The sequence below is a fragment of the Misgurnus anguillicaudatus genome, chromosome 11 (genome assembly GCF_027580225.2).
Source record: "Misgurnus anguillicaudatus chromosome 11, ASM2758022v2, whole genome shotgun sequence".
NCBI classification, from domain to species: Eukaryota; Metazoa; Chordata; class Actinopteri; order Cypriniformes; family Cobitidae; genus Misgurnus; species Misgurnus anguillicaudatus.
This window is the reverse complement of record NC_073347.2, coordinates 31873217-31894068: the sequence shown is the minus strand read 5'-3', so window position 1 is coordinate 31894068 and position 20852 is coordinate 31873217. Positions and strand designations below refer to the sequence as shown.

Here is a 20852-nt window from a genome sequence, read left to right as displayed (position 1 = left end):
TGCATGTGCAGCAGGCACTTATTTTGACAAAACACGTGATGCACATGGTTCACATGATGCAACAAACACACATTTTGAAAACACGAGCAACACACGACACTCCGAACACTTATTTTGAATTCGCGCCCCTCGGAAGAGCAGTCACGAGCCGCCGCTGGTGAAATGAGCTGCCCGATTTCACCTAATCAATTGTGTCAACCAAAATCTTAAAAAAAGTGAAGGCACCTTCGTATACCCTTGCATAATTAAATCTTCATTGGCTCTTAAAGGGATAGTTCACCAAAAAAAAATCTGTCATTTTCTCATCCTTAAGTTTTTCTAAACCTGTATGAATTTCTTTTTTCTGATGAACACAAAAGAAGATATTTTGATAATTGATGGTAAGCACACAGCTGATTGTAACAATTGACTTTCTATAGTAGGAAAACAAATATTGTTGAAGTATTGTGAAAAATCTACTATGGAAGTCAATGGTTACAATCAGCTGTGTGCTTACCATCATTTATCAAAATATCATTTTTTGTGTTCATCAGAAAAAAGAAATGAGGATGAGAAAATAATGACAGAATTTTCATTTTTGCTTGATCTATCTCTTTAAAGGATTAATAAATTTTCTTAAAAAAAAAATCCAGATAATTTACTCACCACCATGTCATCCAAAATGTTGATGTCTTTCTTTGTTCAGTTGAGAAATATTTTTTTTTTTTTTTAAGTAAAACATTCCAGGATTTTTCTCATTTTAGTGGACTTTAATGGACCCCAACACTTAACAGTTTTTTTCAACAGAGTTTTAAAGGACTCTAAACGATCTCAAACGAGGCATAAGGGTCTTATCTAGCGAAACGATTATCATTTTTGACAAGAAAAATATGCACTTTTAAACCACAAATTCTCATCTATCTCTGGTCCTGTTACGCACCAGCGTGACCTCACGTAATTGCGTAGTGACGTAGAAAGGTCACGTGTTATATGAAACGCACATTTGCGGACCGTTTTAAACAATAAACTGACACAAACACTTAATTAGTATCATTCCACACACAACAACATCAGAACGGTCCTCTTTCTCCACACCTGTAAACACTGGGGCGTAGTTTCGCATACGTCATCCGTGACCTCTTGACATGATGACGTATTGCGTGAGGTCGCGCTGGTGCATCACAGGACCAGAGAAAGACGAGAAGTTGTGGTTTGGAAGTGCATATTTTTATTTTTCTTGTCAAGAATGACGCAATCGTTGTGCTAGATGGGACACATATGCCTCGTTTCGTGTTGAGTTGAGTGTTAAGTGTTGGGGTCCATTAAAATGAGAAGAATCCTGGAATGTTTTCCTCAAAAAAACATAATTTCTTCTCGACTGAACAAAGAAAGACATCAACATTTTGGATGACATGGTGGTGAGTAAATTATGTGGACTAATTCTTTAAGGAAAATTTTTAAATGCGATCTCATGTTTAAGTCACTTTGGATAAACACATCTGTATGTAATATAGTAATTAATTATCACCTTATGTTGCTTTATTCATGGGGTTGGAATTGCTGCAGCACACCTGCATTTATTTATGTTAAGAAAAAAGTCACTTGGTTCAAAAATGCACATTTTTGCAGCAAAATACCTACAGATTCTCCAAGCCGTGCGAGTGTCTGAGCGTGATGCCTACATCTTTCATGCATGAGAGATTATTAAGTGCATGAATAAATAAGCAGAGCATTCATATTAAACACATCTTTTTATAACCATGCTGATAGGCACTTCATTAACCTCTGTAAATGTGAATCCACAAGCCATTCTGCACATAACTTTAGCGCTATGATGTCAACAGCTACATTTCATTTTTAGATATCCGGTCCATTGGAAGTTTTTCTAAATCACTTTACCTTAAATCATCCTATTTGCCTTTAATAAGTAGCTAGCCGTTATCATTTTCTCACTTTTATGGAAACATATCTCAAACATTGCTACTGTTTGGGCTTTGGGAAACCTGGAATTATATATTGCACATGAGTGATCCATTGCATAAAAAATTTAAAAGTAAATCGATGGAAAACCTGGACGGAGCACAAAAATTATTTACCCATAAAATCAACCAAAGGCTCCGACTGCTCTTTTCGACATATGGAGGCATTAATAATGCACAGAGGCTGGGTTTAGTATGGCACCCACACCACATTCCTAGCTTCCAGTAGTTCAGGATGAACTGGGAGAGTAAATTATTCCCACAGGCTTTATGGATGTGTTTCACATTCAGCCTACCTTGAGGAACGTCATACATTGGGATCACACGCATGTTGGCTAAATAAACCCCAGCTAAAACCAGCATAAGCTGGTAGCTGCAAGGTGGCAGTAGCTGGTTTAAGCTGGTCCTCCCATCCTGGCAAAGCTGGTTTTAGCAGGTCTTCCAGCTTGCTAACCAAGCTGAGAGACCAGCTTTAGTAAGGAAAACATCACATTATTATGCAATGCATTTGTCTGTCTAATAGTATTATGTGTAACAATTTTGCATTGGTAAGCCTACAGCATCGATACAATATGCTCACTCAGGAATGCTGAAGATCTGGATGTTTGTGTTATCACCTGAACCGAGTGACGCTCTTATACATTACATCACACTGTATACTCATCAGTTACCAGCTCCTCTCTTTATCCATCCATAGTCATGTTTACTGTGTGTGTTCACATGAGACTAAACAGGTTTTGGTGGGTCACTGTGGTGGTCAGAAGAACCTGATGATCCAGTCAAGATGACAAAACACAACGACTTACTCAGATGAACACTCTTACCTGCTTTTCACCTCTCGCTTTTCTTGACATTTCTTTTCTTTATTATTGGTTGGTGATGGGCTGTCACAGTGAAAGCGGAGAAAAGCTGAGCGGAGACATTTCAAAAAGGTTAATTTAGTCATCGACGGTACACAGTGGCCCTTACAAATAAATGGACACAAAGTCACACCGAATGTCATTGCATTAGATCAAACCAAATGTGGTATGTATGAGAACACACAATGGTCTTTTAGTTAACTTCACTTTTAGGAACTATTTGCTTCTATGTTTAACCATCTGGTGTCAAGATGATTTTCAGTGGTTGTATGAAGTCAGTTTAGACACAGGTGTCACAGTAATGAACATTATCCATAAACATATGATGAAACATACATTTTGTCTTCAATTTGAACAGTGTGTCTGTGTGTAAATGTAAAAATAACCAGGATTTTATTTAAAATTACACTCTACTAAGACTAAAATTTTAATTTTATTTTTTTTTGTAGGTTTTAAGATTATAACTGTCTAAGATGGTACTAAAATGAAGCAATTTGGGTGCCACGATCCAACTTTTTTGGCATTGAACTATTACGCAGTTTTTATTGCATATGAACAACAACAAGAGAGTTACAGCAATGCATTGTACATAAATGCCATCAGTATACACATGTAAATGATTTACATAATCCTAACAATAACATAAAAATAACCAGAGAAAACAAAAAAAGAAGTCCCCCCATATAAATGTGATGCAGTTTATTTGTCTATTTAAAATTTGCTAATAATATTAGAAGCCCTGGAAGCTTTTATATTTTTTACATTTATACAACACAAGTATTGCTAAACTTCATTAACAAAATGGAAAAAAGTGGCTTACCACCAGACCACTTCATTTTATGTATATTAAACTTCCCAATTAAGACCAATAATTGAATAACATTGGCATTTATCAATTATTCACATATCATTATATCCAACACAACTATATTAAAGGGGACTTTTCAGAAGACTTTTTTAAGATGTCAAATAAATGTTTGGTGTCCCCAGAGTACATATGTGAAGGTTTAGCTCAAAATATCATATAGATAGTTTATTATAGCAAGTTAAAATTGTCACTTTGTAGGTGTGTGCAAAAATGTGCCGTTTTGGGTGTGTCATTTAACATGCAAATTAGCTGACCTCTGTCCTAAATTGCAGTGCTGTGGTTGGATAGTGCAGATTAAGAGGCGGTATTATCCCCTTCTGACATCACCAGGGGAGCCAAATTTCAATGACCTATTTTTTCATATGCTTGTGGAGAATGGTTTAACAAAACTAAGCTACTGAGTTGATCTTATTCACATTTTCTAGGTTGATAAAAGCACTAGGGACCCAATTATAGCTCTTAAACATGGAAAAAGTCAGATTTTCATGGTATGTCCCCTTTACGTTTTCTTAATAATATAATATCCGTAAAATATTTTTGACATCAACCCAGATAATTTTTTTTCTTTCTCATTATTACAAAATTTAAACGAATATTTAATTTAAACCTCTCTAATATATGTTTTACTGAATAAATTATGTGCATTTTTTTAAATGACAAAATTAATAATAATACAATTTTATAAACAAAAAATTATCAACTCTTCTCCAAGTCTTGCGCCAATTTAAATGTCTAAATATTGATTATTAAAAAAAATCTAGCTGGGGGATATGTAACATCATGTATTAAGTTCCTCATAAAATTATTTGAAATGTTTTCTTTTTCTTTTAAGATATTATATTACTATATCGATAAACAAAAGGTGCCACGATATAACCCAATAGGAGTCGTCAATACGTTGTCAACCGTCATGTCAATCAAACACGCGCCCGTTCTGTTTATATACATGCGCGAAGCTCCGCCCAACCTACGCTCACTCGCGCCCGGCGTCATGACAAAACATTATCCGGTTAATTTACATACTCAACTCCGCCTTGCGAGGCGAGCATGTTCGTACATCCACCCGGGATTGTCCGCAAAACAGGAGGAAAATCGCTGGCTTCCAGAGAAGCTTTCCCGCGGTGAGAGGATCGGGTTCGCGGAGAATCGCGTCCTCAGGACTAAACATTATCAAAATACATAATTGTACAACATGGACGCGTTGAAATCAGCCGGGCGCGCGATCATTCGCAGTCCCAGCCTGGCAAAACAGTCATGGATCTCTGGAAAACACAAAAGTGAGTTTAACAGCTGTCAGTCTGTCTAAAATGGCCTTGAAAGTTTTTGTAGATGTATGTTGATTTGTTATGAAGCTCAGAATCAAAGTAAGTTGTTTGTCACGTCTGTTTCCTCTGTTTAATTCGCACGTCGTTACCCGATTCTCACTGTTTAAGCTTTTAACCATGCTTTTACTACAGTAATCATAGTTCAACTGCAAAACAACAAATTTACCATTTCCTCACTGCAGGAATCATTGTTTAACTATTACAGTGGTAAAACGATGATCATACACATGGCAATCAATCCAAAAAAATGTGGTTACTGTACTTTTATTACAATTAAACCATGGTTAATTTTAATAAGATATATTAGTCGACCGCGTCTATGGTACAAGTTCAGGAATTAAAACTCAAGATCTCTGTGGCGTCTGAAAATTGATAAACACGTGAGATCAGATCAATGCGTATCGATCTGCCTGTAACATCCCGGAATGACGTTACAATCAATGCGCTCGTTGTTACTTTTTATCGAGTTCTTTCGTCGTGACGTCACCGCCAAGCTCTTCCGCTCTAAAAAGTCAAGTTCTTCAGATAACACAGCATTTAATAGATCACCGTTGTAATTCGCTCACATATCCGCTAAAAATTTACGTCATCACATCGCAAACACTTTGTGTTACAGATCAATGATCTCCTCTGTGTTTTTCTTGAAGTTCACGACGTCTGTATGTATGAAGAAAGGTTGGTTTGCTGAAGAGAACTGAACTGATCTTGGCAACCCGGTGTTGCTAGGCAATCCTTTTCAGGTGTGCATACCAGTCTGACATGGGTTCGCTTTATTTGGTTAAAAAAACAAAGTCTGTGTAGGTGCTCTCTGGGGTATTTATTTTCAGCCCCAATGAAACCCTTGAACCCTCAGCTGGCACACCTGTGGGTTTGCATGCACTATACTAGCCGACGGATGTTAATGTGTGTGTCTCTAGGGTTGCGGCTGCTGGTTTCACTGGATCCAGTGGTGTCTTTGATCTCAGTTGTGGTGTGTACGCTCTATGGGCAGCTGTCAGCTCATGATTTCAGTCCATCTGTTGCATTGTAGCTTCGCACAGAAACAATCTTTCGCCTGATGACCTTTTTGTTTGGTTCTGCTGGAGAACCCCTGAAGAGAACACTATTGCTGTCAGATCGATGTTATCACCATACTGCGATGTTTGGGGTTTTTTGACGGCCATTGTATTGTTACGATGTTTGTACTGGCCAATAATAGCAAATGTATTTTTGTGATATCAAAAATAATATACTGAAGCAACTATTGTTGGTTTTTGTGTTATGCACATTTAAGACTACTATATCTTCCTCTTCACACGTGAAGTGAGATGCCATGCTTTGCTGCTGCTCAGACATTGTGGTTTTGTGGTGGGGTCAGATATATTTTGCACAATTCTTGTTCAGTCAGCCTCATTGAAGCCAGTCGTTTTACTGACATACTTGTGATTACAAGAGTGGTATATTGAAAAATTGTGTGCTGAGGAGGAACTGTTCTGGAATGAAGCACAAAACACACAAATGACGAATGCTGCTTTAAAGTCATCTTGCAAAGTTCTTTTTATATGTCTAGAAGTTATGATTACAATGTGATGTGTGGTTTTGGTTAGAATCAAGTAGACGTGTAGTTTCGTATTTGTCTCCTTTTTTCGTTTTCCTGTTAAACACAGGGAGATTTTCGCTACTGTAAAGACTAGTTAACGGCAACAAACACGGACAAACACCAACAGTTGGATGAGTTTGTCAGCACTTGTCTTTGTTTATTGAATCAGTGTGAATTAGCTTTAAAATGAAGATCTGAGGTGATTCAAAGGGGGTGTTTATAGAAGACGCATTCTTGTAATTTAGGGACACTCAAGAATTTGATGATTTGTTTTTTTTATGCAAAGTGAGCAGCCATCCCACACTGCAAAAACTCATAATTTCCGGGAGGTAGCTCACCGAACACCCCCCACCAAAAAAACCCCCAACTATAATATTTTTATACAAACACTCTAAAAATGGCTGGGTTATTTTTGACCCATAATGGGTAAATATTGGACAGAACATGTGCTGGGTTAAAAGTTGACCCAATGCTGGGCTATTTTAATCCAACTGCTGGGTTATTATACCGTATGGTTGTATAACAACAACCTAACATTGGGTCATTTTTAACCCAGCATGTCTTCTGTCCAATATTTACCCATTATGGGTCAAAAATAACCCAGCCATTTTTAGAGTGAAGGTGCCATACAATTTAAAACTTTATTTACCTAGGCAGATGAATAATAATAATATATGGTAATGATATATCCTGAGCCTAAAACGCGTTTGTTTCCTCTTCATTATGTAAACCTTGTGAACGAAAAAGACTGCTGGAAAACAGGCCAATCTCAAATAACACCGACTGTGACATTATAGTCGTAATGTACGCCCCAAACATTAAATAACGCATTAAATTAATTATAATGTTGTAGTGTAACGTCTGATACAGGCTCAAACATAAGCACGCACGCACAGAGCTACTGAAGGAGCTGCTCTGTGAAACAGCCAATCAGAGCAGACCATTATTATTATTATTTATGACCCTTTGAAATAAAGTAATAATAAACCATTTCATTCTGGGAGCAAATCCTAGAGTTGTAAATGGACATGTAAAACCGTCTTTAGATAATTTTTGAACTTAATAAAGTAGGGATGGGCACGAGTAATTGATTGACTGAGTACTCAAACGTGCATTGTTGTAGTGACAGCCAAAATACATTGGTCTATATGTTATTTTAAATAAAACCTTCAATAAATTGTTGTTAAAATGTATTATCTTAATGTTTGCCCCGTCCCTTTGATTGCCCCGCCCCCAGTTATTCGAGTACTCGTTTGTCAGACCTATGGATTAATCGAAATGAAAAAATGACATGCATGCATTTCCAGGTCCTTGAAATCCTTGAAAGAGTTTGAATCTGGAAGTTCTTGAAAATATACATAGATACAGGTCATTGAAAGTGCTTGAATCTATTTTATGCAAGAAGTTTTCTGAAAAAAAAAATCCATATTATTCCCTGTGTAGTGTAGGATAATATCATAAAAATTCTAGCATGCTAAACTGTTCGCTTTTAATGCTTATATCTTCTGTATGTGAATGTTGATTCATACCAAAAGGCCTTTTTGCATAGTTATGTTTGACACATGAAAATGTCTCGGGTTACGTATGTAACTGTTGTTCCCTGAAAAGGGAACCAGACGCTGCGTCTCCCTTGCCATACTTCCTGCGTTCCTGTAATGCCGTCTTCAGCAATATTTCAGAATAGTGATATACTTCCTGGCTCCAGCGTCACCCTGTCTTTGTCGTTAAGCTTCACCATTGGTTGAATTTGATATACACATTCAGACGCACTTACCCCTGGAGGCGTCCCCAAATTGTCACTGCAGTGACGCAGCGCGAGTTCCCTCAAAAGGGAACTGTAACAATGTATCTTTAAAGGTAACACAATGTAACCATGCCAATGTAACCCTCACTTGAAATGTGTCCCCACATTAGTCCTTGAATTTGAGGGTATTGGACCTGGAAAGTCCTTGAAAGGTCCTTGAAGTTGAAGTTAACTAAGGTGCGGGAACCCTGATGCACATCCCTATAATAAAGCCACATACCTTTTATGTAGTTATCAGAAAACAATTTAAACAGCCAGTCAGATACGCTAGCCTATTAAAATGAATGAGACCTAATGAATAAATGACACAAAAACTGATTGGTCTAGTTATCAGAATACACACGCTTCGTTTTATCACTCGCTATGTCATTCTCTTCAGTCCTCGAATAAATTATTTGAACTTGACCTCTCTTAGCTCGAATGTTTTCTTATAATTTCCGGGATATTTTATATAATTTGCAGGCATCAGGGAGCCGCTATCAATATGGGAGAATCCTGGAATGTCCGGAGGAGGTGGGATGTCTGTTAAAAGCTCCATCATTACATTCCAGAGACCGATTCTCTTCGTATCCATGGTGACATTATGACGAACTAAGTCACTTTTTGTTACTAATGGACCAGTCAGCCTGCAGAAGACAGACACTATAATATACCTCATTTTACCTCATGCCATTACAGTGTTTATGTGAGAGTGTCAGGAGTAGCACAGTGATAGAGTAATAAAGCAGTAGACAGTTACACTTTCTGTTTTTCCCACGTGTTTAATTCTGTCATAACAGGAAATGCCACCTCAGCACCCATACTGTGATCTCAGGGTTACATGCTACAGTTCGTGTGTTCAGTCATGCTTGTCTTGAGAGATCATGTGCACTGAAGATTATCACGCAGACGGTTTCTAGTAGTCTTATATGAGATTAGCATACAGGCGCACATGAGACGCTTGTGTCCAGTATCTTCTCGGGGCTCTTGTGCCTGATCTTCCTTTTTTATCAGGAACTTAAGACAACAGACATGATGAATTCAATTTCTTTTCTTACTTTTAAGAAAGCACAAATAATGAATTGTACGATTTGTATTTTTCACCAATTCATCATACAGAAACTGCTCACAGGAGGAATCACAGCGTACTTTGTGGTTTTAATGTTGGTTTTGGTTGCATAATTGTCGGGTGGGGTCTACAACTGAAAATCCTAAAATTAGTGTTTCCATTTTACCATGGTCTTCCTGTTCACTCTGCTCTGCAATGACGGGGTCTGTAATTGCCATCTTTCCTGCGTGGATGTGATGGTGAATTGTGTCTAAGGTTATGCAGCTTGCTGCCAGTCTGTAATCGAGATTGCTTCCATCAAAGCTGTTAGTTACAAGCCAGATTTACCATCTTCAATGTCTTGGCTTTTACACAAACATCTCATTTTCAGCCTTAAAACTTGTGTGGTGTGTATGTGTGTGAGATGAGATAAAAGCAGATCAGGGTCAGGATGAGATTAGGAAAGTGGTTTTGCGACAAAGAGCGTCTGTGTTTGACACAATGTTTAAAGTACGACTGCACAATATATCATTTTAGCATCGAAGTGTATGCATCAGTTGCAGTCACTTGGCAGGATGTGTTGTGTACAGTGTTGTGTGTATTTAGTTAATAAGTAATTAGTTACTGTAATTTAATTACGTTTTCTTGAAAAAGTAAAGTAAGGGATTACTTATTTTTCCAGTAATTGAACTACATTTAATTGAACTAAATACTGTGTATAGACTGTAGCACAATTATATATAAAACAATAGTGGACATCAAAATGTAAAGTCTAAGGTTAAAATACATGTTTTTTATGTATCCTTCTCACTTTAAATACTTTGAGTTAATAAAAATAACGATAACACTCTAGTTCCCAATTCTCAATATTAACTTGTTGGTTATTAGCATTAATCTTACTGAGATATTGGCTGTTTATTACATTGTAAAAATGCAGCATGAAGTTAAATGGACACTCCACTTTTTTTTTTAAATATGCTAATATTTTTCGCCCCCCTAAAGTTAAACAATTGAGTTTTAGCGTTTTGAAATCCATTCAGCCGATCTCTGGATCTGGCGGTACCACTTTTAGTATAGCTTAGCATAATTCATTGAATCTGATTAGACCATTAGCATCGTGCTCAAAAATACCCAAAGAGTTTTGATATTTTTCCTATTTAAAACTTGAATCTTCCGTAGTTACATCGTGTACTATGAACAACTTGGCCCATCTTTGTTTTTACCGTCGCAAACGGAAATACCTATGACGCAGTTTTTTTTACCTGACGGGAGGGGTTCTGGTGGACCAATCACAGCGCTTGTGGTCCACGTAGAACTGACATGCTGTTAAAAAGTTTTGCGAGGTGCACGTCAGGCTACACAGGGCTACGCACAGGCTATGGATAACATACGGCTTAGCTACGACGTAGAGCATACGCACAACTATAAATTAGGTTTTACTCTCCGCTGGTTGCTATTTGATTGCATCATCAAAGACCTTATTATTCGGTAAACTTTAATGTGGCCTTTTCACTTTTTCGGCCGAACACCAAAATTTTTTTTGCAATTTGTGTCCAAATAATTTTGGTTGCCGAAAATTCAGTGCATCCCTACAATTCAACCTACTATTTTAAGTTTTGGCTTGTGAAAAGTTGACAACTTATAAAAACAAGTTGAAATTGTTTAACTTAATTTGCTTTAAGTTAAAGTAACATAAAAATATATGTTGCAATGAGTTCTTGTATTTTATGTTCAAAGCACAAACTATATATACATGTGTGTTGATTTGCAATAAAAGCTGCATATTTTTTTACAGTGTAGTACTTAAAAAGCAAATATTAATGCCTGATTATGCGGAACCTTATTCTACATCCTTTATTTTACCTAATTCCTACCAATACTTAAACTTAACAACTACTTTACTAAGTGTTATTAAGCTGTTATCAAGACTATATGGGTGATTCTCACGAAAACTTGGTTTTAAAAATGTCAAGCATGAAAATGTAAAAATTGCTTAAATTTACTTTTTTTCCCACCAGACATTGAAAAACAAAGTCTGGAGTAAATGGTAACATTAATTTAAAAACTTTTACTTATCATTTAACACTTTTTGTAACATAATTTAAAAAATTAGTCTTAAAAAATCTCATTACCGCAACAGTCAGAAAACATCAACACTGACATATTTTCAAAATGACATGACAAACCTGAAAGAACATAATTTGGAGATTCTGCACATGCATTTAAAATCAAAGTATTATGCTTCTATTAATTAAATTAACATTTAATAAGCATATGTTGCGGTAATGACAATCAAAATGTCGTGTAAGCATTCTGACAAGACAAAATTTCAAATTAACTGTAAAAAAATGATCTTACCTGGTAGCCATCTTGAAGTAACTGGTCCATGTGCTTGGTCACTCAAAATCAAACTTTATTAAAATTCTGTATGTGTGCTTAAACTGTTCTCAAAAAGTGTTGCGGAGGATGAGAACATCAGGCATGGACACATAATTTTCCTAATTTTTCTTCATTATTATTATACATGAATATTCAGTAAATATTTTTTCTGTCATCTAAAGTAGTCTAGCAAAACATCCATTTATTATTTTTTTATATTTTTGTGTTAATTTGATTAAATTACAACATAACGCATTTTCAAACACAGCCGGACACATTGCGGTAATGAGAATTTCAGCAGAAAATGAGATAAAATTTACAATTATAAATTCTTATGTTGAAGTCACACATTGTGCAAGGCAGAACACAGTATTGTGTTAATTCTGATGCTTTTTAATGTTACTATATTACACATTTTAAAGCTAAAATCATTAGTGCCGTGGTGTTTCAATGGTTTCGTGAGAATTACCCATACGTGTATCTCTCTCTGTGTGTGTCTTTGTATACATGTGTGTGCATTTGTGTAATCCCGAGCTACATTCAGCACCTTCAAGCACTTAAGATCTCTTTAAAGCTTGTTGTTATTTATAGGGCACTCACACACTCCTCTGAAGATACTCTTGGCTTGATTCTTACAAACTGAAGTTTACAAGAAGCAACATTAATACAATTTTTACTGTTGTCATGCATTGTATTTTTGAAAAATCAAGGACAGGATTTGATCCATAGGGAAATATTTGGATCATTAAAAGATGGCCTTACTCCTAAAACATGCCGGCATCCGGTGGTGAAACATACAGGCTGAAAAGTCTCCTCAGAGGCAAATTATTAAACTTTAATTGAATGGGAAACGAAGCTAAAAGATGCTATGAAACACCCAAGCGCTTGTTGCTGTGTTGTTTGGCAATCATACACGGCCTACAGTATTTAATTACTAGTAGTAAAGAAGTTTGTTCAGATGAGTTGGATTTATTAAGGGGTTGTGCACACCAAAACTTTTAAACGCGGCTGAAAACGCCTGGACAACGCCGAATGCCAGCTGTGTGACTTGTTGCCTCGCTGCCTCATGAGGAAATGACTTCGGAGGCCTGAAGGCCGCTCAGAGAAAGGCTTTCGGACGCACTTCAAAGGCAGCGTGTTTGAAATATAAACAGAGAGCGGCTTTGTGATAACTAATCACATATTTGAAAACTACAATACTAATTTCTCACTAGAAATGCAATTAAAATGTGTAAAAAGTGAAAATATACCTGTATTTACACTAAATCTGTGCTCCAGTCGCTTCCTTGGCCGCCATTTTATATTTTCGAACTCGACCACTGTTGTCATGTGGTTTTTACGTCAGTAAAGGCGGTGACAAAGGGTCACATGGATATTAACGTCATTGACAGGAGACTGCACTGCCCCATAACAATGTTTTGAATGGCAATATTCTCACGATTTACAAGTAGTTGAAACCATTACAGATATTGATAGTAATCAGCTGGACAAAATATATAACACTGGCCTAGTGGTTTTTGGACATTTTACTGACAATATCTTACAAATTGCACCTTTAAATCTCCTTTCTACTCTGTTTGTTTCTTCTGTGATTGCTGTGAGTGCAGGTGTAGTCCAGCTTACTCCTAGGTCATAGAGTACACCCGATTTCTCACAACATACACAGACCGATGACTTGCTAATTTGTCCTGTGTTTAAATATAAAAATCTGATTTACTCCTGTTTTATCTAAACTAGAAGAACATTTATCTCAGGACCCCAAATGTGCCAAGATCAATAGGGATGCTCCGATCGATCGGCCGCAGATCGGTATCGGCCGATAATGGCATTAAATGACTCGATCGGTCCTCGTTAAATTTGCCGATCTCGTGAACCGATCTTTCTGTTTACTTTTGTCATCATATGGCTCCTCAATGCGGCTGCAGTTAGAGACCATTTTTACGCAGTGAGAGCATTTTTATAACCCGTGGCTCATGAGCGACGTGTAGATTTGCATTTCTCTCTTTGCCTTTACAGAGATATGTGTATTTTCTATAAGGACAACATCTGTGGTATTACTTTATCTAGAAAAAATGTTAAAAGTTACAGTCATCAAAGAGCTTGCATATCAGCTTGAAAAATTGGTATCGGCATTGGTATCGGCCAATCACGAAGACAACAAATCGGTGATCGGTATCGGCCTGCAAAAATCCTGATCGGAGGATCCCTAAAGATCATTGTTAAAGTTATTTATTTACCACAGTGAATTCTCTGTAACTCACAGCATTTAAATCAAGCAATACTTTATCATATCATACTGTAATAATACAAGAAAATTCAGTTGACTATTTTAAAGTTGTTATATTAAGTTTATTGCTACAGTGAATGAATGAATGAGAAGTCTAGTACACAATTGTGCCTGTATATTAGACTGTGTCAGACGAAGATCTCTCTCCTCTGCTGTAGTTCAGTCATCCATCATTTTATCTCCTCACTGAACAATGCCTTTATTCTCCTGCTTCTTTCTCTACCCGTCTTACATGACATCTTCTCTTCCACTTGAGTTCACACAGAACTATTCCAGCAGTTTGTGTGTTTGTCTGTCAGCTGTGGAAATAAAAATCCCATTCATTTTCTCCATAAAGAAATAGATTTATAGTAATAGTGTGTGAATCACCCGCGACAGACTTACCATAAGCTCTGAGATTGTACATTTTTTTCAGTCACATCATGTCAGTGTAATTTATTACATTTTTTAAAAATGATTTTCAGTGATGTAGTGCCTATAATCCTGTATAGGGCTGTCACGGTTATGAAATTTGGCTGACGGTTAATTGTCTAAGAAATTGTGATGATAATGACGGTTAATTGCCTGTATAGGGCTTTGACAATTATGATGATTAATTATCTGTTTTATTGCTTCGACATTTAATTCTCATACTTTTTTCTTTGTTTATGTAATAATTTTCACACAGTGTTGTGATTTATTTAAATTAAATATTTTGCAAGGTTTTCCTGGCAGTAAATATTAATACACAACACATTTTTAAAAGAGATCTGATACTGTCTTGTTCATACAGGCATTGTAGCGCCCCCTTGTGTTTTTTAAAGAGATGTGCAATCATTGTGGTGATCTGAAATCATTGCGAGGAGGTCAAACAATCGTGATGAGACGATTATTTATTAATTGTGACAGCCCTAATCCTGAATAAAGATCCACCAGTCAGAGATGTACTGCAGCTGTTATTATGGAAACAGAAAAGATTTATGTATACATAATAAAAAAATAATTTGCACTGCTAAAGAAACTGAAGGACACGACCTTCCGATATCAAAAATCTCAAGTGACTCCTAGTTTTCATACAATAACAATCAATCTCAATTTGTTTGGGAGAAAAAGTAAATGGAAAAGACGTGATCAGTTTTCAGATCTAAGATAATCTCTGTCCTTCTCTTTAGAAATCACTCTTTTAGGATTTTAAAATGCATTAACTGATCTAAGATCAGTAGTCAATGCACAGCTGTCATGAAACTGGTGTATCCTGTTGCGAATACATTTGCGTTCAAATGAAAAATTGAAAAAGATGAAATATTCAACAGACTTTCTCTAGCTCAGAGTGATGGTGAAGGAAAGCTTGATATTATAATGTTACTTGAACATTTTGACTCTTTCAATATGTCGAATGTGTTTTAATCGGTGACCCAGTTTCCTAGATGTAAAATAAGTTGTCGTCCCCAGAGTGTGTATGTTAAGTTGTAGCTCAAAATACCCCATAGATAATTACGTTTATTACACCGCTCATTGGAAAGCTTGATTCTGATTGGCCAGTCATGACATTTGCAGGTTTGTTATGATGTGTATATTTGCAAAAACAACCTGCTGCCTGTACATATCCTACTTATTACACGGCTATTTGCGTCATAAGTAAGGTAAGGAACATTAAATATTGAGTTGAATTTTTTAATTTGCTTATGTTTAACGAATGCAGACCTTTCGCGAGGAAAACCCGTTTACTTTTGGTTTCAAGATAAGATGTTCAAATGTCATGAACACACTATTTAAAGAGCACCAATTATCTGATTCACGATTTTATATTTGCCTTGGTGTGTAGGTGCGTATTAGTACATGTTAGCGATATGCAAAATGTACAAACCCCAAAGTTAACGATGAAGCGAGTTAACGTCCCCAACGTAAATCTCTTTTCTTGAACTAAAACAAACTCATGGATTGTAGGCAACAGTTTACTTCCTGGGATTTGTGATGTAGATAATACCGACATTATCATAATTCCTCCCACTTGGACTACCAGCCTATAAGTTAACTCCTGTTAGCATTGCATTGTGAGCAAATCTTTCAAACATGGTAAGAAGCGTCACATTTCCGTCTGATGTCAGAGGTATTCAGGCCAATCACAACATACAGATTAGCTGGCCAATCAGGGACAGTTTTGTGCAAAATCCGTGCGTTTCAGGAAGAAAGAAAAATCTGGAGCTACAAAAATGTACGGTATATGGAAAATAACATTTTTTTTTACCATAAATCACGCAACCATATAACACATTGTATTATACCAAATACACAAAATATTGTTTTTCTATTAATGAAATTGGTGCTCTTTAATCATTAGGAAATATAATGCCGTATATGTTATTGAAACACATATTAATATTTAAATTTTGTATAATATTAAACTGTACCTGTCAAAATGATTTGTAGCATCCAGGTTACCGTATGTTATTAGTTTCAGGCAGTTGTTATCTCGGGATAACATTGGAATGTCGACTCGCGACTGGCCAATCAGAATCAAGCATTTTAGAATCCCGTGTAATAATCTCAGATAACAACCACTCAAAACTAATAGCACACGGTAATGCTGCAAATGTACATTTATCACTTACATAGCGAAAATAGTTACATTAGTTAACATCAACGCGGAGAATTGCAGTCTGTGCATTTCTCCACAGAGGTTTACTTCATTGTAGGGATGCTCATATCAGTTAATTTTCCCGATCGACAACCGTAGCTTCTAAACCGAACATTAACCGTTAACTTATAAGATTTTAATATGAAATTGTCATTGAGTAAAAATACAGTTCACGGTTGTCTGTAAACTAGTATAAACAAAAGATTTAATTTGAATGTGCAAACAGCAGCGACAGATCAACAACAGAACCAGGATTCATACATTATCAGATATTCACGCAACATTACCTTATTAAAAAGCACGCGATCAGTCTAGAGGATTAATATCCAAAAAGGGCAGATTGTCTCCGTTTCATCTACCACAGTGGTCATTTCTAAAGCAGGATGCAGTTTTGCTTTTGCGTCGTCTTTCTCCGTTTGTGCAAAAAAAGAGATGTTTATGGTCAGGGTCAGAGGCCATCAGCGAACGTCTGTCCGGATGTGCGCGAGACGGACCGCGTCATCTTGCGCGGACACGCGCGCGTCTCCGTTCAGCTTCCAAACACACATACAAATTATTTCTCATACAAATGATTAGTTTATCAGACCGTCAGGGCAGCAATAATTTGTGTCATTTACAGGACATTCACAAATTAAAGATAGAAAAAGTGGCGAAATGTCTGTTGGCTCATGACGACACGCACCATGTACAAATATTTTTTATTTTAACTGATAATGTTAATCGGTCATAAATTCTTACCTTCGGTTAACGGTTAAACGGTCAATGTGAGCATCCCTACTTCAGTGTCAACTACATTAAAGCTCACGTAACACACGCTGTTTCTGCATTTCTGATGTTAATCTGGAGTACCTATAGAGTAGTATGACATCCTTTATATCTCTGAAGAGTCTTTAGTTTAATCAGATTTATAAAAGAAAGATTAGCTTTACCGAATCTTTCCGATAACGTACGAAAAAATGAAGAAGGAGGAGTTACTACCGCAGGAGGAGCGAGTACGAGTCATGCAACACTATACAACACTGTTTTAACTTATGATTCACTACATGTTAGTGCCATTTATATAATATACACGCGCCTATTTCCAACATAAGACAGAAGTCTTACTTACCACTTGTAACTCGTCATGACCCGGTTCTGAAAATCCACAGCATCAAACACACACGCAAAACTCCGCTGCTAATCCGGATAATAAACTATATCCATTGTTTCCATAAGGCTGGATGTCTTCTCCTTACATCCAAAAACACACTTCTTGTTGTGCCATTGTTGACTTTTGAAATTAAACAAAGCTGAGTGGCATGATAAGCTGTTAGCAAGCTCTAGCGTCTCCCGCTGACTGACGGCTGGGCGGGGTTTTCCGGGGGAAGCCCATATAAAGAAGTGATACGTATCGAAAACCCCTGAAACGTCAGTTAGAACCGTAATCGAAAAAAAACTAGCCGAAACTTGTACGAACCCTGGCGAAGTGCATTCGGCACAGAAATACTCTGAAACACGCCCAACTGCGGTTTTGACACTTTGCCTACGTTTAGCATGTGGAAACAACTCTATAACTGTGTTAATAAGTCAGAATGCTTGAATTACCATTAAACCCCCCCTTTAATAGTTGGCCTGTAATGGCCTCTATGGTGCGGCACGGTAATAAACAGTAGCTAGATGAATTTTGTGACATAGATGTTACCATGTGTTGTATCTCAATTCACATCCAGAATAAGAACTGGCGGTTTTTATAATGCACAAATAATTGTTTTTGACTAATTTTATCTCTTTCACTTCTTATTTGTAGCTTAATTTTAGTATTTATAAAAATGTTTAGCAGGAGATCATGGATTATGTGTCTAATGGACTTCAAGCTCAGGAAAGTCAGATCCCAGGCGATTTACTAAAAATGACTTGAGCATTTTCCTACAGTTTATGTCTGTCTCGCAGCTATTTTAGGCTTTGGTTTAGGATTCAGTAAATCTATGCTCTGACCTCACGCTGTAATCAGATGAAACTCAGACAGGATGTTGATTCAGCAGATCTGAATATCTGTCATTGACACCGTGACTGCTTTTCTAAAGCTAAAGATGCTGGTGGCAATTGTTGGATGGGTTTAAGCAAACGCAAAGAGTTGAATTTACAATCGTTTTCTTAAACAAAACCCACAAACTATGGAATCTTCCAAAAATTACATTCTTAAAGTTGCAGACATTGGAAAATTCCACCTTTAGAAACTGTTAGTATAATGGTCTGGTGAGTCTTAAACATAAGGTTCCCAGTCGACTGATCTGAGGCTGAAAAGGTCCTACTAACAAACAGCCAGCAAACGCCTCATTTAGAGATTTTGCCTGTCTTTTTCCAGATGATCAGGTTGGGGCATGAGGAGTTTTAGAGAGAGATGCTGAGTGAGGCAGAAAGGCCGGAGGTTTGCCCCAGGCTGGTCTCTGTGACTGACAGATACAGAGAGAGACTATGATTATTGACTCTGAGTGATTCCCTGAAGACTTTATATTCGTTTCATCAGCTGAACATTAAACTTACCCACTAAACATGAGACGTCCGCTCGACGTGCAGAATATGTCTATATTAGGTCGGTTGGTCCAGGCCCTTATCTGTACGTCTATACAACGTGCAGATCTGGTACAGTATCTGGAAGTCTGACTATGACCCCTCTTGGACGTCAGGTAGACGTCCAAAAGGGGTTCGGGAAATCAATACAAAAATATTTTATACAAATGAGGTAAATGAGTTCTGAGTCAAAAAACATAAACATCACGTGTATTTTTGTAGAAAAATTTTGTTAAGCTGATAAAATAATTTAATCTTTATATATGAATGAGTGTTCAAAAACATAGCACTGCTCATAGATAAAGTTCCACCTTGAATGCTCTCTCTCTCTCTCTCTCTCTCTCTCGCTCTTTCTCTCTCTCTCTCTCTCTCTCTCTCTCTCTCTCTTTCTCTCTCTTTAATTAACAGAGATGTATATGCTGACGTTTGATTGAAGATGTTTTGTCGCCATGGTGACGATCGGTGGTTCCTTTGGTTGGGTAGTTTGACTCTTTGACTTTTCATAGTAGTGTTTGGTTTTTGTAAGAGTGTTTGCTAAAGCATGTTATTTGCTGCAAAGAAAATTTGTTATAAACAAAACTCACATGTGGATCTTACAACTTCATTCAAATTTTACCAAGAGTAATACCACATATGTAAAGTCTGTAAATTAATTTTTTAAACCATGTAGAATTGTCTCAATTTCTCAATTGATTTGAGGTGTCACATCCAACTTATTATTTAGGTTCATACCACCACTGGGAAGCACTTATATACAATTAAAAGTCCGGATTTCATTGTCACATATGCAGACATCAAGAATCAGCCCATGAATCACAACAGTGGTGACACTCTCTGGACTCATGAGTTTTATAATACGCTGGTGCAATGCATTGCAACATTTAGAAAACTCACCATCATTGTGATTCATGAGCTGATTCTTGATGTCTGCATCTGTGTCAAAAAGTCTAGACTTTAGATTTTTGATTACAGCCACGAGGTTTCATTTTCAGTTATAGTAGGCAGCAGTATGCACGGAAGTATGTTTATTGCAGCTCCAAACAAAACTGAGATAGAGGTTTACTTCTAAACTAAATTTATGATGCCTTATCTGTGTTGTTAGTTCAGGTATGTCATATTATATCATCACTTCTGACCATCAATGTAATTAATGTGAAGCCACAAGTAAGTTGCATTGGTAACAAACACTTGGTGCAATAATAATGTGTTTTAAAACATACCATCATCAAGCACACACACTACAATATAAAAACAAAGAGTCAAACTACCCAACTAAAGGAAACACTGATCACCATGATGGTGACAAAACATGTTCAATAAAACTTTAAACCTACTTTAAAACAATGCTTTGTTAAAACAACTTTTTGTAATGGTGATGACATTGTTTTAGAGAATGTACATGTAACAATTATCCAGCGAGAGCAAGTGTGGGAGGGAGAGTGAAGTTCACGTCACTTCACTTCAATTATTGAACGAGAGAGACAGAGAGAGACAGATACAGACAGAGAGAGAGAGAGAGACAGCGACCAAGACAGTTAAGGTGGAACTGGTATATTTGGGAATTATCTATAAGCAAAAAATTTTAACATTTATTCATA

General features: G+C 36.8%; 1 protein-coding gene across 2 annotated transcripts in view; it reads left to right on the top strand.

Annotated features, from left to right (window-relative positions):
- The first annotated feature begins 4703 nt into the window (after positions 1–4703).
- The window catches only part of ldlrap1b (low density lipoprotein receptor adaptor protein 1b), a 52999-nt gene continuing 36850 nt past the window's right edge, over positions 4704–20852 (top strand). For both annotated transcript variants that reach the window (XM_055170369.2, XM_055170370.2), the window contains exon 1: positions 4704–4963. In XM_055170369.2, coding sequence (XP_055026344.1) covers positions 4879–4963 — 85 coding nt within the window. In that variant the 5' untranslated portion in view covers positions 4704–4878. The remainder of the gene's footprint in view (positions 4964–20852) is intronic.